This window comes from Melospiza melodia, chromosome 2, assembly GCF_035770615.1.
Source record: "Melospiza melodia melodia isolate bMelMel2 chromosome 2, bMelMel2.pri, whole genome shotgun sequence".
NCBI lineage: Eukaryota > Metazoa > Chordata > Aves > Passeriformes > Passerellidae > Melospiza > Melospiza melodia.
In genome coordinates, this window is record NC_086195.1 from 84037267 (window position 1) to 84062181 (window position 24915).

A 24915-nucleotide genomic window follows, 5' to 3' on the forward strand; every position below is an offset into this window, starting at 1 on the left:
ATCTATCTAGCTATCTATCTAGCTAGCTAGCTAGCTAGCTGTCTGGCTGGCTATCTAGCTATCTATACCTGGCAGCATTTATTTGTATTTGAAGCCCCCCCTTTCTAATCTCAGAGGTGGGATAGCAACAGTGCTACATTTGCAGTATTTAGGAATCTAAAATATATCTAATACTATAAAGAAAGGAGGCCTGCTAGTGTTCTAAACCTCTGTGTTCCTTAACAGAAAGTTCATTATTTTCAACTTTCCTCAGTGGGGAAAGTTAGAATATTCTCAGTGGGATGGTTAGAAAAACAACACAATCTGAGTGTGTAAGTAGAGTAGAATGCAAGAAAAAGCTTTATTTCATACTTCCTCCTCACAGACCTAAATATAAGATTTAAAACACTTAAGTGCTATTTTTCTTAACAGTTGGAGAACACCATGTTTCATGGTAGAGTTCTTGGGGGTTGCTACAATGGAATTTTTCTTATATTTGTGACAAGCCAAAACACTTATTACATCAAAGTAAAAGGCTGTTTTTTTTTTTTTCCTTACAGACTCACTGCATGGGGAAACAATGGAACATAGGATTGTCTTAACTATTTTGAAAGTGAAAAGTCTTATGTTTATCCCAGATGTTGTGGGCATGATCCTTGTGATGCAAGTTCTTAAAGAAAGCAGCACAAAACAGAGAAATAGAAAAAAGGGTGGGAAATGCTGCTGAAACTTATAAGGAAAACCAAGCAAATGCGGATATACATGTTAAGCAAAAGGTTTAATATACTTTATATTGTTGTAGTTCTAGAAATGGAAGGATAACTTTATACTTTTCTCTTTCTTTTTCCTGCTAATGATGAGCATACACATAAAATCAGACATAGTATGTAAGTTTTTACTTAGTTGGCATCAGAATTATTATTCTTGAGGCCGGTAACTTATTTAGTGAGTTGGAATGTCAGCAACAAGCAGTTGTACTGTAAGGCACACAACAAGCTGTTGTTCATGCTTGTGCCTCATTTTCCCTTCTCTTGTGATATCAGGGGTGTGTGTTTAGAAAATACATAAAGCAGGTTGAGAACTGCAAAGTCTGGCTAACATGTTTCTATTGTGAGACTTTTAAAGGAAAGTGTGAGGTCTGCTACCAAGTTACTGTGATATAGATGTGCTTGCCTGAGCTTGCAGTGAGCGTTTATCACTGTGAAAAGGTTTCCATTCATCTTCACTATCACTTCCCTGGCATATTTAAGTATCCTATTGTAACCACTTGACCTTGAAGAAAAGAATGCCATAGACCTAAAGGTTGCAGTATTTTGAAGAAAGATCCAAGTTGGGTCCCGTGCTGTTTGGCCTTGCTGGATTAAAAATAGTTCATGGCTGACTTGGACTCTGCACCATTTTTCTCCAATGAGGTCAGTGCATGTTGAATGGCTGGGTTGTTAGGAGGGGTCTGTGTGAAAAGTATTTGATGGGAAAATGTGTAGAAATAGACCTGGCTGGAATTCATGTTTACATGTGGCCAGCATGAAAGGAATTGTTACATAGGGACACTGGGTATTACACTCAAAATCATGTTTAAGAGCAAAGAAGCACACCTTATATGTCAAGAACTTTTTGTTTCTTGCTACTATAGTTGAAATGTGAAATTCTAATAATTATCAATACAGATCTAATTGTTACAGAAAAAAGAAACAATATCATTGCGCTGAAAATTTTCTACACACTGCTGAGTTTCTAGTCCTATCACTGCTTGCTTTTTGAGGCTTGTCTGGGTCTGAAGGGCAGCAGTTTAATTCTGGGGTGTATGGGGGAACTTACAGCAAGTTGTTCACATATGGAGTGCTTCACTAGGACAAATCTGACATTCCCATGGATCGTTTCTTCTTCCTTGTGCCAGGATTCGTGTTGGGTCATTTTTTTGTTTACTAGCAAGGTTTCACATTCTTGATCTTTCTTCTTTGGTCTGTGGCTCTGTTATATCCAAATTTACTGTCTGTATTGTGATATCTATGCACGTTAGAGTCTACTTTTTCTTCTGTGCTGCCCCTAAAACCAGTTTTGTGCAGCTCCAGGTCTGTATTTCTTTAGCCAAATAGGTCGAGTCATTTTAGCTGTGGAGTCTCTGGTGCCAAGGCTGTGCTCCAGGTCCCATGCCTGTACTCCCTGCTGCACCCCATGTCCACACTCCTGGTCACACAGGTATTTTAGGAAAGGCTATCTGAAGGTGCCGTGCGCTCTCTTGGGTAAGGGTTTCTGAGGGTTGGTCTAGAGAAGAATTAGGTCCCTTGCTTTGGTGGATGAGGTTCCTGTTGGAGTGCTGGGTAACATTTCACAGAATAACAGAGCCAATTAAGTTGGAAGAGACCTCTGAGATCATTGAGTCCAACCCACGACTGAACACCACGACGTCAACCCCACCAGGGCAGTCTTTCATTAAGCACCTCCAAAGTCGGTGACTCCACCACCTCCCTGGCAGCCCGTTCCAACGGCTGGTTAAGAAGAGTTAATGGCTGAGGAGAGCTGTGCTTACTGTGCTTGTTTGGGGCAGGACGCTCACTCCCGGTCCCGGTCCCGGCGGCCGTCCCGTGACGAGCGCCCCGGGAGCGCGGGGCGCTGCCTGTCCCGCTGCTGCCGCCAGAGGGCGCCGCGGCCGCCGAGCGCCTCCCCCCGCTGCCGGCGCTGGCGGCCGGTCCTGCCGGGAGGAGGGAACGGGAAGGCGGCAGCGGCAGCAGGAGCAGGAGGAGGAGAAGGGCGGGCAGGCAGGCGGCGACCGCGGCACCGCCACCAGCCGGAGGCCGCTCGCCCGCGCTCCTGCGGCAGAGGCGGGCAGCCGGGCGCACCGTGCCCTCCGCCTCCGACCGCGCCGTGCGGCTCCGCGGCCCCCGCCAAGATGTCTCGGGAGCCCGGCTGCAGCCGCTGGCTGCTCTTCGCTGCCTGCGCCCACCTCGTCTTCCTTCTCCCGCCGCTCCGCGCCCGGGGTGAGTGGCGGGGGCCGGGCCGGGACGCCATGGCGAGGTGAAGGGAGGAGACCCGGGACGCTCGGCCCCTCCGAGGAGGGGATGGCAGGGAGGAGGGCACGGAGAGCTCGGAGTGGCGCCGGAGCGGCTTCCCGGCCGCCGTGTCCCGGCCGGCGCGGAGGCAGGCGGGCGGGGAGCCGAGGTGCCCCGTTCCCGAAGTTTGTTGGCGATCCGGGCTGGAGCGCGGCCGGGCGGCGCGGGGTCCCTGAGCGGCCCCGGCTGCGGGGGCAGCGCCGGGAGCGCCTCCCGCCCCCGAGCGGCGTGCGGGGCCAGGGTGCGGGCAGGGACAGCCCGCTCCGGGAAACCGGCCCTGGGAGCCGGAACAGCTGCGCGGGGAGCACTCGGGCTTGTGACTGCGCCGCACGGACGGACTGCTCTGCTCAGGGCGGGGGGAAAGGTAAAACCGCCCGCCCAAAATGCCAGGCGAGAGCAAGGAAATACATTACTGTGTTGTAGAGATGTTCTTCATGTGTTTAGTCAGCTGGGAGAAGATGAAAGGAGGAGGATTATTAGAATGTCAGAGACTGGGTTGCTACAGGCTCCTGGAGTTGGGAGCTGTTGGCGTGAGTGTAAGCGGCAGAAGTAAATGTTTACATCTGTTCTATGTCTCATTATTTCTATTCCTGAATATTTCCATCTCTTTCAGCATAGGCTTGTCAGCCTATTGTGAGCCTTTGGATTTGATTCTTTTCCACTGCTATGGCTTGTGCATCAAAATCATGCAGGGGAAAACTGGTGCTAATAAATCACATTTCCAGCAAAGTAAAACTGTGATATTTTGGTTTTCCTTCTGCTAAACACTTTTCCTTTCACAGACACAGCTTAGTTTTTGGAGAGTGCTAATACTCTACAGCTCTTCCTTAAGCTGCATTTCATTCTTTCCAGGATGGGTAATTTTGCTCCAGTAAGGTACTATAGCATTTCTGATGGCAAACAGATTGTAATCACAGTCAGAGAATAGCAGATTCAGTTTTGCCTTTATCTGTATTTATTGTACATGCATAGATACCTACCTACGTGCAGGTAGAAAGCAGAAATGGAAACCCTTGTGTTCTTGTTTAGTAGGTCTTGATTAATCCTTGTATGGGATTTATTCACCAGAAGCTTCCTGCAGTATCATGGTTTTCTTTTGGTTTTTTAATACCCATTTTTGTTACTGATCTGTCCTTTCCCAAATATCCCATGCTTTTGAGATGGCCTGGATAGTAAATTTGTTCTTCGAAAACAGAAATAATTGGAATTGCCTTCCACAGAAGCAAACAGTTCGTCTGTCAGTAGTTAGGTAATTTCATAAATTCCAACTTGCAAGTGGCAGCTTACAGAATGGGAAAATGTATTCAGATGATTTTGTATGGACTAACTTCTAGGCAATCAGAAGAGATCATGATGATGCTTTTTCTTCTACTGTTTTTGCTTGCCTTTTATAAAGACAGTGGTGTACACAGTACTCATTTAGCCATTCCAGTGGTTCAAAGTGGTGATTTCAGCTGCCTTCTTCCCATATGTGCCATTTGTGTAAAGAAATATAAGTAGTTGCTTTTATTTTATGAAAAGCTACAGATGCTGCAAATTTGCTTGCATCAGCCTCTCCTCTTCCTCCTCCCCCTGCTCTCTCCCCATTTTGTGCTGATGAATCTGTAATGCATTCTTATCTGGCTAGACCAGAGTCTTTGATGCTGATAGGGTGGCAACAGTGAAGAAATATTATAAAAGCTTGCATATAAATACACAGAACTAATTTATAGTGCTCACAGGCTGTCTCATAATGGAAGATCCCATCTCTTTGACTGACAATATCAGTGCCGATTGTGTCTGCAATCATGTCAATTCATATAGCCTTATGTTCTTTGAAAACTTGTAAGGGGAAAGAAACCCAACCAAAACAAAAATAGGCCTTTCATTAAGTTATCATTAGGAGTGTAAAGAAATTCTGTTTTAAATGTTTTCTCTACTGCATACAATGTAATCACTGGCTGTCATTATTTGAAGTGGTTTTTATTATCACAGTTTTGCCATACATTGTCATAGAATTGTTACTTCTTTGTAGCTCATTGAAACTGACCCACAGCTCAGCGAGGTGGTTGGAACAACACTGGGGTCAGTCAACCTTGAATCAGACTGTGAAAAAGGAATATAACAGAGGTATTGCTTTTCTCAGGTGGATTAGTCTGTGAAAGCAAAGAGTTAACTCCTCAGTTTTAACATCCTTGGTACTTCAAGGACATATAATTTTAAACATTTGGAAGTTGTTTATGCATGAAAGAGTATTACCAAAGAAAGGATTGCTTCTACATATAAAATGTGACATTGTATAATTGTATGTATTTATACAGTGTATTGTGTTTTAATGCTGCAGTGTTTACATCCATTTTTCTATCCTGTACATATTCCTGCTGAACAATGAAAATAATTGCTGAGTTTTACATTCCAGTGTTATAAGCAAATCTATTTACCTATTAAAATTTTAATGGAAATAATGGAACACTTGACAAAAATAAATAAGAATTGAAGGAATTGAACAGGAAATCTCATATTACATGTCTGGGTTTTGAATGGATCAAAAAATGTTGTCTAGCTTTTCCAGTGGATTCTAGTCATGCTCTCAAAAGACATAAAGATAAAATTGGTAGTAGTATAGAACTTTAAAGTCTGTCTAAAATTTCTGTCCTTTTCTTATCCTCTGTTCTTGGCCATTTAGCAAAAGGAGGGGAGGGCTGGTGATTGACACGTTCTGCTTCTGTCTGCTTGTGCCAGATGACACGATGTTAATGCACAACATGTGTCAACCTTCAGAGTACACAATGCATTAAATAATGAAGTGGCAAATACAAGATTACAGTTGCATTTAAGATGGTGCCTGGCTGTTTTTTTCCTGCTTTGGATAGCTTTGTTTGCAAGAAACTGTATAGTTAATCACCCTGGTCTTTTGGTTGCTGTGGTAGCTACAGGGCTTGAACTTTTACCAGTTTCTTCCAATGAATTGGAAGAATTCTTTCTTGCAATGAATTTTCTCTGTGCTCTGTGGCAAGTCCAACTGAGGTATGCTTACTTTGTATTACGAAACACAAAAGGGGCTTGGGGAAATTCTGGATTTTTCAAAGGTACCTCTAGTTCCAGAGTTTGATATGTGCTTTAGGGAGTTATACTGAAAGAAATCCTTTACAATTGTCTGAATTAATAATGATGTTTGGGCATGAAAAGTTAGTGGTTTGTTATAGTAGTATCTGATAGCTCCTAGACATAGGTCATCCTTCTTTGTGCATGTATGCCTTGCACACAACAAAAATGTATCCTTATCACAAAGAATTTAAAGTTTCTGCCTGTGTTGTGCAAGTGACCTGGCCATGAGCTGCATCTGGAGTTAGAATTTTTCTATCAGTGGTCCACTCCTGGGAACATCTTTTTCAGAAACCTCTTGAAAGTGAATTGCATGTGAATGAATTAATCTTGGAGTTGTCCATTTGTTCCAAGGCACTGTATTTTCTACCTACCCTGTGGTCCCTTTGTTGATGTGTTGTAGGCCAGATACATTTACCATGTTCTTTTCCTGCTGCCCTTTTCCCAGTAAATCCTTAGAAGAGGATATTTATTTCCATGCTGAGAGAACAGGTTGCTTAGCCAGAATAGTCTTGGCCACAATTGACTGCTGAAGACTGCTTTATCAAATTAGATGTGCAAAACAGATTTGCCAATCAGGTGGAAGAGTGTTGCTAAGATAAATTCATACAGTCTCTGTGCATGAAAAACTTCACTACTGTTGGGTGAAGACTCTGGAGGCTTTTTTGGTGGTGTCTTCAGGGGTCTGTTAGTCTCTTTTGTGAATCGTTCTTCAGTAGTTTAAAAATAGTCTGAACAGTTCTTGTCTTATTAAAATGTATTAGCTGGAAAGAGTCTTCCTGATATACTTAATGTAAAAGATACCAAGTCATTTTAATGTGTTTAATTGTTGAAAAAGGAGGGGAAGCTGCTTTAGTGAAGTCACAGGGAATAAGAATAATGATATAGCAAGGAACTTTAGCATTCATTGCCTGTATTGGCTTGTTGGATAAATTATATGTGTGAGTGTTGAAATTGCACTGTGTGACAGGGTCAGAGCTGGTTGGTTTTCAAGGCTCTTCTCCTACAATAATGATCCATCCCCACGTGCAGGAAGGCAGGCAAAGATGGCAGGAGGCCCACATGCACAAACAGGAGCTCCTGACAAAGCTCAAACATAAAAAAGGAAGTGCACAAGAGATGGAAATACAGTCAGGTAACATGGAGACACTGTCTGAGAGTGCAGGTATGCGATTAGGAAAGCCAGGGCCCACCAGGAGTTGAACCTGGTGAGAAATTCAACTTGTGAAATATAAGAAGAAGGGCTCCTGCAAGTGTATCAGTAAAAGGGAGACTAGGGAAAATAATAATGGGCCTTCTTGTGAATGGAGGACAAGGTTAAAAGAAGGACATGAAAGAGGGCAAGGAACATGGAACCTTCTTTGCCTTGATCGATATTAAGACTCACCTTCAGCAAACCCAGGCCACTGAAACTCATGAGAAAGTCTGGAGCAAAGAAGAGTTACTTTCACTGGGGGGAGGACTGGTTTAGGGAACATTTAAACAAGCTGGACATGCAGAAGTCCACAGGACCTGATGGCAGGCACATACAAGTGCTGGTGGAGTTTGATGATGTCAGTGCAAGACTTGATAATCTTTCAAAGGTGATGGTTGCTGGGGGAGATTCCTCAGGACTAGAAGAGCATTGCCCTGATCTTCTAGGAGGGCAAGGATAAGTTGGCTAGTGGTACCTCAGTCGCTGGGAGCAAATAATCCTCAGTATCACTGCCAAACAAGGAAGGACAAGACAAACATGTGAAGGACAAGAGGGTGACTGGGAGAAGTCACCATGTTTTTATGAATGGACAGTCGTGTTTAACCAACCCAAAGGACTTCTGTGATGACATGACTGCCTTCATGAATGTGGGGAAAACAGTGGGTGTTGTTCATCTCAACTTCAGCAAGGAGTTTGAGCTCAATCCTCTCTCCTGTAATGTCACAACAAACTGATGGAAGTATGGGCTATGTCTGTGGACAGTGAAGTGGATAGAAAGCTGGCTGACTTGGTGGCTCTGATGAGCAGCATGGTGGCTCCAGTAGTGTTTAACCTTTCATTAATGACAACAGGATGTGCACCCTCAGGGAGTTTGCAGAGGATACACAATGTGCAGGGGGAGTTGATGCACCAGCTGGTGGTGCTGCCATTCAGAGGAAGCTCAGCAGGCTGGAGAAGCGGGCAGACAGGAAACTTGGGAAACTGAGTTCAGTGAAGGGAAATACAAAGCCCAGCCCCTGACAAGGAAGCCCTCCATGCTGCATTGCACACGGGGGGCACATTGTCTGGGAAACAGCTTTGCAGGGAAGGACTTGAGAGTCCAGGCATTCAGCAAACTGCTCATGCACCAGCAGTGTGCCATTGCAGCAAAAATGGCCAGCAGCCCCCTGAGCTGCAGGGGAAAAGTGTTGGCAGCAGGGCAAGGGAGGTGACCCCTCCTGTCTGCTCAGCACTGGCGTGACACATCTGGGGTGCTGCATCCACATCTGGGCTCTCCAGTACAAGAGAGACATGGACATACTGGAGTGAATCCTGCAAAGGACCATGAACATCATTAATAGATGACAAGGAGAGGCTGAAGGAGCTGGGGCTGTTTAGCTTGGAGAAAAAAGGTTCAAGGAGAAGTTCCAATATGTAAATACCTGGTGGGATGCAATAAAGAAGACAGAGCCAGAGTGTGGTACTTAACAGGACATGAATCAATTTACACAAATTGAAATACAGGAAATTCTGTTTGAACATAATTACTTCTTTCTTTGGTTTTTGTTTATTTTGTTGTTTGGGTTTTTGGGTTTTTTTGGTTTTTTTTTTTTTTTTTTTTTTTTTTTAAATCTAAGAATGAACACCGGAAGAGGTTGCTCAGAGAGTTTATGCAGTCTGTTGTAGGAAATAATCAAAACCTAACTAGACAAGGTCCTGAGGATCCAGTTCTGGAGGGTTGAACTAAATTACCATTAGGGATCCTTTCCAACCTCAACAAATCTTTGGTTCTGTAATACCAGGATGAATAGGTTGTTTAATTAATTCCCTGAAGAGCTTTATCTGTGCTCTCAAAGATGTGCTGTGAAATAGGCAATCTGATTATTGTTTGATTTGTTTGAAGGATCATGTGTGTTAATATTTTATAAAGCTTAGGAGCAGTGTGCATGGGTTATTGAATGCACTGTGGTGACAGAGGCAGCATCTCTTGTCAGTCACAGTTGTCTTAGGTTTCATGTGTCTTTCCTCAGGAGCATATTAAAAACTGAAAATAGGCTTGTGAATAAGCTGAATTTATGAGGTGACACTTCTTCAGGTTCATACTACTTAATTAATACATTTGCTGGAATAAGGATGTTATGTGTAAATCTTATAATTAGAATTGTGCCAAGAAGAAGGTGTGGATCTGGTTTGTGTAGGGGAGGTTATTCCTTGTCTGAATTTGTAAATACTGCTATATTGGGAGGCAAGGAGGAAAATGACCTTGAGGTTTGCTCAGTTGGTTAGTTCCTGGTGCTCATAACATGGATTCAATCCCTGTACTGGCCATTCCTTTGAGAGTTGTGGGTCCCTTCCAGTGCTGAATATTCTGTGATTCTGATTTATGACCACCATGAGTCTGCTGTGTTAGGATGATTTTTGGGATGTCTGGATCTAGCTGTGTGGTTTGAGATGCAGGGTAATCAGGACCTGAGATGTCACTGTGAACCTCAGCTCCTGGACACTTGATGAAATTTGATCTCCACCTGGAAGAGCATAAGGATGTAGGTGTTCAGAGATGGGGCACCCTAGACCCAGGCCAATCTTGTCTTGCAGTCCTATAGTGTAGGTTTCTAGTGCATCAAGGGAATGGTAATGGCTAACAATTCGCTCTGAAGTCAATTTCAAGCAATAAATAATTTAAATTTGTCGTGAGACAATCCACTTGAATCTGTTTTCTGCCCCAGTTTTTAAGAAAGCCATCAATTTGACCATGAAGAATAGTGTCTTGAATTCCTTCCAAATTGTAACAATTTGCTTTCATTTGCATCTCTTTAGTGCTTATAAGAAAAGGATTTCTTAAGAAGAATCTTAGCAAGGCTTTCTTATGTTAAATGGAACTTTTACAAATGAACAGGCTGAAACAAATTAAGTGACTACATCAACAACAAAAAAGTAGCACCAGAACCGATTTTATTATTATTTTTCCTAATACAAACCAGCGTATGCAAAGGGTGGTGTTGCTATAAATAGTTTAAGATAAAGCTACTTCTGTGCAGATTAGTTCTGTGGGGTCCCTCTTCTTTTTGTAAACATTTATTTGGGTCTCATACCTTTACAAGTTTGAATGTTGTTTAAAGGTGACATTCAAAGCCTGTGATGGGCATCTTTACTTTTGATAGAAATTTCTGTCAGCTGCTGTAAGTTTCTGTGGTTCCAAGAGAAGCTTTGGTAATCCAAACTTTAACCTAAAACCAGTGCACTGCAGGTTTCCCCTGTGGTAGCACATTAGGCTGTTAGCAAGTAAGCTACTGGACTGAACAGATTTTATTTTTATAAGGGATTTATTTGCCTTGAAGCCAAGAAAAATTGGCTTCATATCAGAGTGATTTTTTTCAGTGATGGTGTGGGACTTGTCATGCAGCAAATATATAAATTCTATGAGAACAGACTCTCATGTTCACAAAGATTATTACAAATACAGTATGATTTAATGTGAAAAATCTACCTAAATGATGGGGGAGAGAGGGAGGTTGTGTTTTTTTTTTTTTTGCTGCAGAACTTTATCAGTTGTGAAAGTGAGCTCCTGTAATATGAAAGAAGTCTGTTTTTTCTTTCAGCTTTTGCTGTAAGTGTAGTTTCTGAAGGTGCAGAAGATGAGACTGAACTTCCAGTGCTGCAGGTAATAAATTTTAGTTGCTAGAGCAGGAACATTTTACAGACATTATAAAATAAACTGGAGTAGGCCTGAGCAAAAAGCCTAAAATCTGTGGCATTGATTATTTTAATTATTGACTTCAGTAGTACCAAATTTTATGTGTTGTCTTTCTGTTCTAGGTCATATAAGTTCTTAGTGCTATTGCTGTTGAGAAAAGTTTATGAGTATATAACCTTTATTAATTCAAAGTTTTTGAGTATATAAACTTTATTAATTCAAATTAATTCATCTTCCTTCTTTCTTGGTTTTGTTAAATATAGAATATATGGAGAGGGAAATGGCTGCCTCTCTGCCAAATTAGCATTATTACATATTACCACTCAGGTCACGGCTCTAGCAAAGCTCGTGTATGAAATTTCAAATTAACCACATGAGGAGAACTAATGGTCAGAGCTAGCCCTAGCTTTCAATAGCATCCTGAGTGTTAGGTGTGTGTGCCTGCATGTCCTTTCACAGACTTCTGACTACCATTTTTATATGAGTACATATTTGTAACAGATATTTGTGTATGTATAAAAGAAATGTAAGGGAGGAAAATAAAAAGAAATTGAATGAATCAATAGTTAGAATCTATAGCTGCCATTTAGATCTAGTGATTTTGACATCAAGTGCAATAGCAGTATAGTCAGAGGTATATATTTTGAAATAATTTTTGGTTTTGATGATGATTGCTTTAACTACAGTAATTTTTCTAGGTGAAAAATATCCCTATTGCAAACTGCTGATCTGCCACAGTGTCTGGGAGACTCTGTTGTCATTCTGTTGTCATTACTGATAGATTGCTGTTTGTTAAATTCCATTACTGTCTCAATCCAGCTGTTACCTTCTTATATAGGATATAATTTATGAAGGCTTCCCTAATATTTTAGAGTTTCAAAACCTCCCTTCAGATGAGATCAGAGGTGCTTCCTAGACCTCTTCAGGCCAAAATACCTTTTTTTTCCTTTTTTAAAAAAAATAATATTAACAGGACTATAACAGGCAACAATTGTTTTGTGTTTTAATAAAAGTAATTTTAAATATGGCTTATTCTTCACACAGTGTACCACAAAACACAAAGGTTTTTGTTTGCATGGAAAATCAATCTTCCTGTGTTTTTTTCTGATACAGGTTAGCTTTGAATGTTAACTGTGCTATATAACGACAGTGTTGTATATAAGTTAATATTATAACACATCTTTTAAACTTTTTTGACCCAGGCAGCAGGAAAAGGATCATAAGAATGGATGCAGTTGCAGTAATTTTTGGAAAGGTTTAACAGATGGCTACCAGGGAAGTTGGAGCTTATTCATTTCAGTGTAAAAGTCAGAGGAAAGATCATCTGATGCAAGTAAAGCTAAAAGGATTACATACATCTGATATTTAAAAAAAGGAAGAGGGCTCAGTATTTAGAAATAGAACTTGTCTCAAGGGTAGGAAAACTTGTATGAGGTTATTACTAAGGAAGTGTATGGCATTTCTATCTGAAAGCCTTAAAACACTGGAACCGAGATAGATCCTGCAATATTCTTATGCAATTAGTAAAGATGAGTTTGATTTTCATGTGGCCAAACCAAAGCACTGGGGTTCTGTCACCTGGGATAAATTGTGCAACAAATGAAGGCTCTGTTTTCCTTCCTACAACTTTCTAAGGCAGTGCAGAGATACCTGATGTTTGTCATACCTGAGTAAATTCCAGTGGAGTTATGTGCTACAACCTGTTGATATTTGTCTTGATATGAATTGCATTTGAGTCTTCCTTTAAGAATTGGCAGAAGATAGATTTGATAGCTAGAATTGAGAGGTTCCTTTAGTTTTGAGAGAAGCTTGATAGTAGATTAAATTAATAGATTGTGTTAGGTTTTTTTCCCACACTGAACAGGTGTGTTTTTATTGTAGAACTGCATATTCCAAACCTAGTGCTCAGGAGATACATTATAAAGAAAAAAAGACACTGTTAGTACTAATTTAAAGAGCTCTGGTATAAATTGATTAATGGAAAAGCATTTTCTCTTTTCTTACTCTTACTGTATTTTCTGAGTAATAGTATGCAAGCATATAGGGTATCTCCTGCAATTCTTGATGATGAATAACATTTTACTTTATTTTTCATATTAGTTTTTGAGTTAAAGCCTCTGTGTATACATTTATAATCTGATGAGTGCTTTGACTCCCCGTGTGCTTCTGTAGAAATATTTGAGGCTTTGTGTATATTCTTACTTGGTTTTTTTTCCTTTCTTTCTTCTAGAACTCTGAAAAAAGTAGAACAATTAGTAAAATAGGCAGAGGTAAGTAGAGTATAGGGCTGTTTCACAAATACTTTTTTTTTTCTTTGTTCATGTAGTCTCATCAAACAGAAAATTCTAAATCTTTAACTGTACTTGCACTTCTTGCAGTTGTTTTCTGTGAACATGTGCACTTGCACTGTGAAAAGAATGAATTGCTTTTTATAGTGCACTGTAGTTTAAAATAAAATTTTTTGATACTTAGCTGTTCTTGTAACACTTTAAGATGAAACTGAATTTTACCATTCTGCTAGGCTCTAACTGTACTTGTAATAACTAAGGTTATTGTAAATTGCTTGTAACAAAATATAATTACTTTGTAATATCTAGAAGCAAGTTTTTAAGAAACACATCAAACATTAATAGGTAGAATAGTGGTAAAACCATTTCTTGCTGCTGGACAAGTGATAAATAATGAAAATAAAAATTCTGCAAGGTCCTGCCTTCTCTGAAGAGCAGTCTGATGTCCTTCTGGCAAAAAGTTAACAGACCTGACTTGCACTGTAACTGTGGACTTTTCACCCTGTTAAACCCTCAGGACTTGGCTCTGCCTGTTCTAAAAGGACCCAGCTTAATTATGACTGTCTTCTGGCATTTCCTAATGTAATATTTGTCAATACTGTGAGGGTATGAGGAGCACTGGAGAAAGTGAAGGTTTTGTGGTTTCTTTCCTGTTGCTACTGTTAAAAAAATGTAGTGGATTAGATGGACTGCTGGTCTGATGCAATACATCAATTTTTTTGCCTCTTCGTAATAAAGTTATTTTGGTTTGAGGTTTGTTTTTTGGATTGTTTTTTGTTTTTTAGGTCTTTAACCCATTTCTATAGGTAAAATGTAAGGGCTTGAAACAGAATGTAGTTCTTGAGGGCTCTTAGTTCCTCTGATATTTCATTCTTCTCTTTTGAACTGTTATATACAGATCAGTAGCACTTTTGGAAATTAATCTTTCAAAAGACTGTTCTTTCTTTTGCTTCATTGGGTGTTTCTCAGTTTGGGACACAATTGAGGTGTTCAATATTGTAACTATTCTCTGTTGACATTTTCATACATTGAATATGTCTTTTTATTAAGTACTTTAAACTACCTATAGCACAGGAAACTATTTCCATTTGATTTAATCATCAAAGTAGGTTTTATCTCACTCCTAGAAAGTATGCTGTTGTGGAATATCACAGGTGTTGTTAAATGTACCATAAGTGAAACTAAGTGTAGTTCAGATGCTTCCATATCTGTAAATATATTGGTACTAAAACAGCAATTACTAAAAACAAGGTAGTGTTTGCTTTTTGTCTCTGTAGGTGTTTTTGGAGTTGTGGATGTAGATTTAGCCCTTTTACTCTCATTAGCATCAACAAAGTGTAGTTTCAGTTTTCACACAGATTTTAATTTTTGCGCAGGAAATCTAGCAAAGATCTTGCTAGGTAGCAATTAGTTGGTATTCAGAAGTTTTTATTATGCATGGGATTTTTAAGCAGTTTGTTTGGTGGTTCAGAGCATGAACACTGTGGATTCCTAGACTGTGTAGGAAAAATGTGAAATGAATACTGATATCTAAACCAATACTTTTTCCACCTCTGTAATATATCACCAGAAACCTCATACAATTTGACAATTGTCTCGATGAATAAGCTAATAAATTGATGGAAAATAATATTGAAGGAAAAGTAGTAAAATATCTAACTGCAGCTTTGAGCTGTCACAGGTCTAAATTAACAAATAACTGTTCAGAGCAACAAAGCAATGTAATCAGTCCTCAGGTGTTGGACATAGCAATCTTCTCATAAGCTTAGTGCAAATATTTGTGGTTACTACTCTTTCTTTTCACAATGTTTTCCTTGTGATCCTTCTTCATGGGCTCAGTTTTACTCTTTTTCCTTGTGATTACTTGAAAGTCCTTCTTTGGACTTTCCTTCTTTCCTGCTTCCTTTTTTTTTTTTTTTTTTTTTTGGTGAACTTTGTTCCCTCTCCACAATTTTCAGCATTCTGTACAGATCTCCTGGGCATTAGTTCAGCCTTTTGTGACCAAGCAATTCTCCTCATTGATTGATGCTTAGTTAATGCCTTGAGTGGGTTAAACAGCATAGATCAAACTTGGTAGGAGTTCTGGAAAAAGCATCTGTCCTCTTCCTTTTATTGTCTCATCCTCTGTTGTTGTCAGCTGTGCTCTGCTTCTGAATGAGGTCATATCTTCCTGTTTTCTAAGATTTCCAAGTATTGAGGGATTATTGTATCTCCTATTATCAAGAAAATTTGGCTACCTGCTTCATCATCTGCTTGTATTTTACAATAGGCACTTCTATAATCCATAATGTTTGCAAAGCTATTTCACTATTTTCTTTTAAATTTCTTAGTCTTCTCTCCTGTTAAAAGTTTTTAGTTGTGATGCCTTTAAACCCTGTGAAGACACCTGTGAGATATTAGTGCTGACGGATAAGAGTATCAGCTCAGTATTCTTGTGTGTGTGTCTCTCCACCTGATGTTTGTTTCTAGGTAGGGTTTTAATCTCTTTGTTTGGGAAGCAGCTTTTCTGTTTCATGTTCATGTGTTTTCTGGTGAGGGGAGATGCTGGTCTGTGACAAACACCTTTTAACTCTGGTGACAAGGAGTGCTGGTGTATTGGAGAAAAAGCAACCTCATGAATGTGGCTGCTGTTAAACTGCTGCACATCTTCCAGTCATGCCCTGCTCTTTTTAAATGAATCTGGTAAAGGACTGGTTTGGATTTTTGTGTGTGTGTGTTTAATAATGAGTTTTACTATTTAGAGATAATATTTATATAATTAAAGGAATAGCTTACTATGTAATAGATTCCTACATACACCTGGGTTCTCACTAGCTTTGGAGCAAATCAGAAAATAATTTCTTTTATCTTTAAATCTTCTTATTTTCTTGCTTACAGAATTAAAAGGAATTGTATTTGTCATCCAGAGTCAAAGTAATTCTTTTCATTCCAAGAGAGCAGAAGATCTAAAAAGAGATATTTTGAAACAGGCTGTAGATCTTGGAAAGGTAAGTTGTGATAATATTAAGTGCACCTTGTTATATATTCTGTTGCTGCATTTTACTAAAAAATATTGGGGTTTGTTGTGCCTTTTTTCAAATCCATTCTATTTCTTTTCTAATTGCTTTTTGTGTGCTTATAGAAAACTATTTCAGTGGTTATTTACTGATTGTACACTGTGATTTATCACTACTTTAATTTCAACTATCCACCTTTTTGTGTAACGGCTGTTTTTGTTTGGACGGCATTTGATGCAAAAGTGATAAGAAAGACTTGCAAGAAGGCAATTTTTCAATATGACTGTAGTGTGTTTGCAAAGAAAAAAAGATGCATTCTTTATGAAGTGAAAAACATAACAATTTCATTATTAGTTTGAATAATTTTCATTGAGTATTTTAATAGAGCCAGTGAATGTGCTGTAAGGTAGATTTTGTCAGAATTCCATTGCACGGTTGTGACATGATGGCAGTAGAATGGAAATGTGTATGGACATGAAATTCCTAAGGCAGGATTCCCACTTCCTGCAGCAGCAGTCCTCCACACCTCTCTTTACCCTGTCCCTGCATGTTGCAGTGCCTTCCCTGACTATTCCTTGTTCCTCTGCCACCCCTCTGCAGACTGAGCACTCTCCCCTTGACCTGCTGCTGGGTCACACTGACCTGGGAGCTGCATGTACTTTACATTCTAATGGGAAATTTGATTTCTAAAGCATAACTCTAGAGAGAAGAGGTTTTTAAGAAACTTACACTGAAAGTTCAGTGTGCATAAACAATGCTTTATTTTCTTTGTGTTTTATAAAATAAAGAAAAAATTAAGAGTGGCATACATCCCCTCATATGAAATAGCTTCCTGTGAGATTATTTGACCTATTTTTCACTTCCACCTCCTTTGTTGTAAAGGAAAAAGAAATCTGATGTAAATTGTCTTACATACATTAGTCTTGTAGTGCCTAAATCAGATTGCTGGATGTTTTAGGCTTCATTTATCCAAGCTTATCAAACCTGTTGTAATTAAATCCATTCTAAATGCAATTTTTAATCCCTTAATGAAATCAGTAATGTGAACAGCCTTTGTTCAGCAGAGTTCTGCTCTTTCAGAGTCCTCTGCGGAATTGAGACAAGTGTTCAGATCCAATGTGTGCAGAGAGGATTATGGTGTCAGTTGTTAAACCCAAGGATTTTAGTTGAGTTCTGTAATTGATGTTGCAGAATATGAGTAATAAAAAGTTCAGTAAGTAGAAGTACAAATGGTTTCAGTGGGGCTGGAATATAAGCATGTTTTGTGGGAAAGAGGTGAAATAATTTTGTAATCAGAGTTGTACCTGAAACTGACCTGGCTTCTAAAAACCTTTATTGCCTATTTGAGAAGATGCCTTTATGGAAATGCTGAGATGATGATGCTTTTCCAGTATTAACAGTTACCTCTTGAACAGCAGTCGTGGTGTCTTAAGAGAAGCAGTGATGGAAAACCCACCAATAATCTCATATCTGAAATTTGGGAAAAGGGGAGAGCCATCAGTGTATAGGAAAAATAAACAGGCATAATCAGCAGGTTCTTGGTACATCTTGATTGTTTTGGTCAACTCACAATGCCACTGTGAGACACTCCCCAGCAATGCTGATTGTGGACATGGGGCAGATCATCTCTGCAATCCTGCATATCAACATTGAAGTTGGCATTTTTCACTGCAGAGAATACAAATGAAATTAGTAGTTTCAGGCAAAAAAAGTAAAATCCTTGTGTTTTCAAAGACAACTGCTGTATGAAAACAAAAGACTGAATCATCAGGTTCACTCCTCTGTTGTTATAGGCCCAAACAATAGATGTTTAGTCCATAAGTTAGTCATTAGTTATTTTCTGCTAGTCTGAAATGAGAAATGGAATCCAACTGGAATTAAACCAGCGCATATGCCTCACTTCAAAATGGATTAAGTAACTGTCGTTAATCTTAACAAGTGATTTGTCCATTTATTTTCTTTTATGATGCGCTTAAAACATTTTTTTAAAGTGAAACAATCTGTAATTCTGGTCACCAGTAGATGTCAGTATTTTGTTCTTGCTCAAAAATATTTTCCCTGGCGATTTATTAAATATTAGCCAAAACTCTTCAGTTAGAATTCAGGAATGACAAAAATTCAGTTGTTTCTACCAATCTTCTTAATTTTCTGAGATTATGGAACACTTAACCTCTGTAAACTAGACCTTCGTAAGAAGCACCAAATAACAACAAGGAGACTGTTGGGAGTGTTAAATGGTAATGTTTTGGACTATGCCCTTTCTGTCTAAAAAATTCAAAATCAGGATTACTTTTTTGCTATTACTTTCAAAATGAGAAAAGAGGTAAAATAAAGTTTTTGAAAAGTTACCAGTTTGGGTGCACTCAGTGGTTTTTAATTGCCTGTGATTGTGACACTGTTTAGAAGACAAAATCTGTATATTTCCCTATTAAAACTGGTCTAGTAGAGTAGGAGATTTTTTTTGCTTTGGGTCCTGCAGGGTTCTTGCATTGAACACCCTTGGCCAATTCAAAAAACTATAATTTTCCTGAAAAAGATCAAATGGGGTCCTATTAATAGTGTTGTGGTTAGAGGATTCAGTGGAAGAGCTTCTTTTTCAAGGCAACTGAGTTATTTTTAAATAACTGATGATGATTTGTATATTTACATAATTTGCTTGATACTTTCCAAAATTAATGCCATAAATTCAATGCAATCTGTAATATACCTCTTGCTTCAATTTTCAGTTACCTGCTCAAATTCAGGATTCTAGTATGAAAATCCTGTTTACTTCTCTCCCTCCTGTAATGGCTTCCCATTTCATGGAAGCCTCTTTCCAGCCGAGACTGATCAGGCAATTCATGTTTTGGTCCTGCAGTTTTAACAAGGTTTAACAGATTATATTTAAGTGAGGTGTTGGGCTACATTCTGACCTGCCCCTCCATCTCCATGTCTACAGTAGTTTTTCTTCATGGCAAGGTTTCCCACCATATCAAAATCAACCCTATTTTTAAAATTAAAACAGGCATGTTTTAACATCAAAATTTCTCAGTATTAGTAGATTGATTCCCTTTGGTTTTTTGTGTAAAACAATAGTGTGCCCTTTATTTCCTTCCTAGCAACAACTTTATTTTTTTTTTTCTACAAGGATTTTTTTCATTCTTTTGTTTGTAACATCATCCACAACTTCAATATTTACATTTATTTTCCAAATCTGTCCATAAAACTACACTTTTATTATGTGGGAGAGCTTGCAGTATAAAACCCTAATAAGAGTGTGCATTTAAGTGATCGGTGTATGAAGTTCCTATTTCTACTTTTTTATCCACGTTGGCACCTGTGTTTGTTTTATGTTGTGTTATTTATTCTGCTTGCATACATTGCCTACTATCAGTATGCTCTTGGTCACTTTTCTTTGTTTTTCTTTGTAATGCTTCATTCCTTTTAGGATTTGCATTTTAAAGTGCAGCTACTCATTCTGGGGTTTCAGTATTTGGGTGCTCCTGTTGTGAAATGCTTCTAAACTCTGTTCTGTATGTAGAAAGGTGAGGTGCATTCAAAATAAAACCTTTTGAAAGTGGTCCAGGAAAACTGTACAAAAGATACTGCTTAGTTTGGGAAATGTATTTTAGAGTTGTCTTAAATCTCTTCAAGGTCAGCTTGCAGGGCTTTACACATTTGAGTGACTTTTGTTTTATCTTTGCTTTCCTTCAGCTGTTCTCCTAGCTTTCTGTTTTAATTGTTTGATCTTTGACTTTTTAATATGCCCTTGCTTCTCATTCTGCAAAGGTACTGGCATCCTTTTGACAATTGCTAGGCTTTGTTATCAGCAGAATTGATGCCTTGCTCATTAGCTGCTGGAACTGTAAAAGTTACCTACACTTTGTGCTGGAAGGTGAACAGGATCGTTTTCTTCTAATGGATGCTCAGCAGATTTGAAGGAATTGGTAGCAGTCAGATAATTCTGCACTAATGAGATCTTTTAAATGTTTTAGCAGTGATGAGTGGGCTGCCTTCAGCCCTGCCTTGCACATCACAGACCATTTTTATATCACTGCTTTTACCAATCATATGTGTGGTAGCTTCCTTCACTTTTTAAATGCAGAAAATAGGACCTGTCACCTCACAGAGATGTCTTGACATGTCAGGGCAAAATATAAACAAGAAATTCAGAAGTTTAAAGTGCTTTAGGCTAAGTGTCTCTCTCAGCCCCTTCAGCAGCAATTTCTGCAAACTTAATAGGATTTGAACAAACCCATTTTACTAAGGTATTTCTTTTCCTAGTAAAGAATGAGAGATTGCTATAAAGAATAAGAGATTGCTTCTTCCTCCACTGCTGTTGGCTATATTGAAATTGCTCAGTCATCTTTGAATAGAATGCTCAAGTATACATGAGACTAGAATTACTAAATCATCAGATTGAAATCATTACCTAGTGACAGTTGTTTTGTTCTTGTATATTCTCCTGAGCATCTATACTGGTACTTGAAATACATTCACCAAATTTCTTGCCTTGTGGAAGCTTTTTTCTGCTTTCATGTTCCTTCTCTTCTTCCCCAGTTAAAATAGGTACATTAGATTTACTGTTGTGGGGAAGGGACCTGCTCCCCCGTGGATCACACTGATTTACCTTGGGAGACCACTGTCTCAATCTTGCTGTCAGTGAAATATGCTTCAGGCTTTCCACGAATATAAATCTACTTATACTGCTAATCTTGCTGATATTTAAAGAAGCATCTGAACCCCATAAATTGCTTAATTTCATTGCTTGAATCATAGAATCATTAAGGTTGAAAAAGATCTCCAAATCATCAAGTCTTTGACTGAATACCGTCAAACCCACTCAACCATATCAGGAAGTGCCACATCTGCTCAATTTTTAGAATACTTCTGGGGATGGTGACTCCACCACTGCCCTAGGAAGTTTGTTCCAATGCTTAATCACTCTTCCAGTGAAGAAATCTGTCCCCATATCCAACCTGAAGTGTTTTTATGCACCAGTTGGAATTGACAAAGATTTTGCTTTTAAGTAAAAATTCACTTTACACATGAATATTATCAACTACAATACTAAAATGCTATCTTAAACCCATTCTAAACAAAGACCTTACTCAGACCAGGCAACATAATTATAATGGTTCATCTTTAATATTGGCTTTCATGACTAATAGCTATGTACTGTATAGCACACACCTGTCTTTTACATGATTGCATTTATTTAGAATTCTTGTAAACTGTGAGCTGTGGAGAAAGCATTCCTCACTGCTTTTTATTCACTCAAGTGAAGAGCAAACAAATGGCACTTTACTGCAATATGTTGTTGTCATCCTCAGCTACTGTCTTATTATACACATCTGTGGTAGCATTTATAATAAGCACTTAAAACTTTTCCAGATTTTTTCCACACCTTTTTATTTGTCTTGTTACACAATAAAGTCTGATTTGTTAATTTGCACACAGCACTTGCTGTGGTTTTTTTGCACACAGTACTTGCATTGTTTTTTTTGCTCTTGATTTGTGAAAGCAGGGTATTTGTGAAATTTGTGAAAGCTATGGCCTTTCACTGAACTCCTGAAATGACACATAATATATTATGAAAACTCGGTTCTTTTTTAAAATGATAACCAGGCATCTGAGATTAGAACAGAAGTAGAAATTCTCTCTAATGGAAAATACTACATTATACTTTATTACTTTGGGCTTCCTGAGGAGCAAAGATTATTAGAAACCGTGCCTTATTAGAATCATGGGTTTTGTTGTTGTGGGAATTTTTTAAACCTTATTGTGGCCTTTCAGTACTTAAGGGGGCTTATAAAGAAAGAGGGGAACAGACTTTTTAGAGAGCCTGTAATAATAAGGAAAGGGTAAAGGTTTTAAATTAGAGTAGACTGAGACTCAACATAAGGAAGATTTTTTTACAGTGATGTTGGTGAAACACTGACAGTTTGCCAGAGAGGTGGTCGATATCCCATCCCTGGAAACATTTAAGATAATTTTGGTTGGGGTTCTGAGCAACCTGATGTAGCTGAAGATGTTCCTGCTCACTGGAGGGGCCTGGACTAAGGCTTTAAATGTTCCTTCCAACTCAAAACTGTTCTAGGATTCTATGAATGAAGCCTAAAGGAAGAAATAGAGCAGAAAATTAGAAGGACTGGACAACTTTGGAGGAGTTCCTAAATGACAGATGTGTTAAACAGAAGCAAAGTTCTTTTACAGTGTTAATGTATAATAGTACTTTAAATCATCCATGAGTTTTATTTGAATGGGATTATTAAAATAATATTTTTTCTTGGATTCTTTGAAGCTCTGATAAAACTGATATTTATGTCTTTAAAACATGAAAAATAATTTAAACATGTATTGTCATTTTCAATATTTAAGGAAATTGTTAGAATATAGAGAAGATTAAGTGTTTGGTACAATATTTGAAGCTGGAAGTTCCCAGTAAATTGTCTGACCCACTGGGCTTAGAGGTAGGAGATTTGCTATTACTTTCTTTTACTATTGCTATTGGTATTACTTTCTTTTAGAAATCCTTCAGGATGTCTGCAGAATTGGCATGTTTTTGAAAATAAAGCTGTAGGGAGACTTCAGTATGTACTCCACAGCTCTGCTTTGTCAAAGTAGTCATAACAGATGACTGTAAGAGTTTGGCTTATTTAACCTCCCAAGGGAAGGCTGAGAAGGTAGGCTAGCTCTGAATGTGTCTTAGGATTGATTACTGAAAAGAAGATAAGAGAGAAGGGAAAATGCTGTTATGTGCTTGAAGGGTGTGTAGAGATAGGAAGATATTTCCGAGTCTGGAGCTGTGCAGTTCAGCAGCAGTGCTCAGGGTTCAGGTCCCCACTCCTGCCCCTCAGCTCTGGGGGGAGTTTAAAAGACAGTTTAATGAGCTCACAAAGCACAGAGATAATATATTCAAGACACCTACAGATATGAGCAAACTGGACTCATTAGGAGCAAATTCCTGCACACTACTTTATTTTTCTCTAGTGTATTACAAGATGGCTTTTTGCTCTGCTCAGGTGACTCAGTAATATTACAATGAACTGATTACCATCGTGTTTTGCATTTCACTGCAGTTCTGGATCTGTTTCTATGCCTTACTTGCAAAATCATGTCACACGGGACGTATAATTAATAGTGCTGAGCAAGATCTAGTGTGAGTTGTGTTCTAATAAAGTGTGTTCTCACAAAAGAATTCACTAAGGGCAAGGTTTGGTTATGCTTAGATGAAATTCAGTGAGCTACTTTGTAGAAAAACAAAGCAAACACAGTTCTGCTAGAGGATCATAGAGGATGTGACCCAGCCTGGAAATCCCATTTTAGCTGGAGTGCATCTCTGCCATCCTGGGTGCATACAGAAGCCCATTTTGGCCTCATAGTCTATGAAACTGTAGCATTTTAGCATTTCCTTTTGTTTTTACCCTGTACGGTTTTGTTCTCTATAAATTGCACATTTCTCATATAGGATTTGTTAGGTTGATATGAAATTCCACGTAGTGCAGAAAGAATACAGAAACTTGTTTCAAGTTAACAATTCTCTTACTTACTTCTTAATTCTTTTATTCTGAATTACCTTTTCTTTATTGGATATGCTAGTCCTCCAAGTTTTTTCATGTTAGTGAAGAAAACTTTCAATATTTAGATTCAAAAACCAGAGCTCTCTTAATGATTTGGTGTGAAGTTGATTGTGTCATTAGCATCTTCATACTTCAACTTGCATAAAAAATACTAGATGATTTAAAGGTACAAATGATGCTGTGTGAGTCTGTGTCTTTGGAATTGGCTTGAAAATGTGGATCTAACCCCTTTATTCACACTTGGTTTTTCATTTGTGTAAAGTTTGCCATTGTCATCTGTGGCAGGTATTGCTGATCTCACTGTGGTGATAGAGTAGGTGGTATTTGGAGTAAAAATGTCTCATACTGTATTTCAGACCACAAGCAATTCCATGTCTTGATTTTGCCCTTTAAACTCAGCTCAATTTTCTTAGTGGAGAGAGTAGTTTCTCAGTCTTCAAAAAGTGGTAAAATTAAGTTATTTAGATTATAAGATACTTTATTTCTGTCATATGTAGAATGTTGGTATGTGTGAAGACATGTTTTGTAACTGTGGAAACAACAGTTTCAAGCTAGAACAACCAGTGAATGCAGTACAGGCTGTGGATGCATTTGTAGGAGAGTTTTATGAGATAGGCACAGTGTGCAAGTTACATTTCATTACCTTGACAGCACGTGCCCTTCCAGTCCTCAAAGCTGACACCAGATACATTTTTCTTTTTTGTTCTGTCCTTGTACTGAAGATGGAATAAATAAAATGAGTAGATCAGACCAGTTCCACTAGGTTCAGAGTAAAAATGAGAAAGAAAAAGCAGCTGAAATGCTCCTGTGTTTTTGAAAGTGGCTGTTTTAGACCTATAGAGTGTGTTTAAAGCATTTCCTTTATTATATTAGAATTAATGCATGGTTAGAGGTGAGTGGAAGGAAAGGATCCTGCAGGACATGTGTTTTCATGTTTTAGAGGAAGTTGGGTAGAGAAAGAGAGCAGGTTTATGAGAATGTCAAAGAGAAAAGATACCTTGTAAGAGGTATCTGGATTAGCTCAAGAGAGAGTGCTTTTTCTTTATCATCATTTCTTTGCTCTGCGCAAAGAAAATAGAGCATAATGG

The 24915-nt window shown here is 38.7% G+C and overlaps 1 protein-coding gene across 3 annotated transcripts in view; it reads left to right on the plus strand.

Moving 5' to 3' along the window:
* The first annotated feature begins 2826 nt into the window (after positions 1–2826).
* B3GLCT (beta 3-glucosyltransferase) overlaps positions 2827–24915 on the plus strand; it is a 46340-nt gene continuing 24251 nt past the window's right edge. For 2 of the 3 annotated variants that reach the window (XM_063149120.1, XM_063149121.1), the window contains exons 1-4: positions 2836–2957; positions 10887–10948; positions 13212–13251; positions 16147–16256. In XM_063149120.1, the coding sequence (XP_063005190.1) occupies positions 2870–2957; positions 10887–10948; positions 13212–13251; positions 16147–16256 (300 nt within the window). In that variant the 5' untranslated portion in view covers positions 2836–2869. Of the gene's footprint in view, positions 2958–10886; positions 10949–13211; positions 13252–16146; positions 16257–24915 lie in introns of all 3 variants that reach the window. The other variant, XM_063149122.1, reaches the window with a different exon arrangement.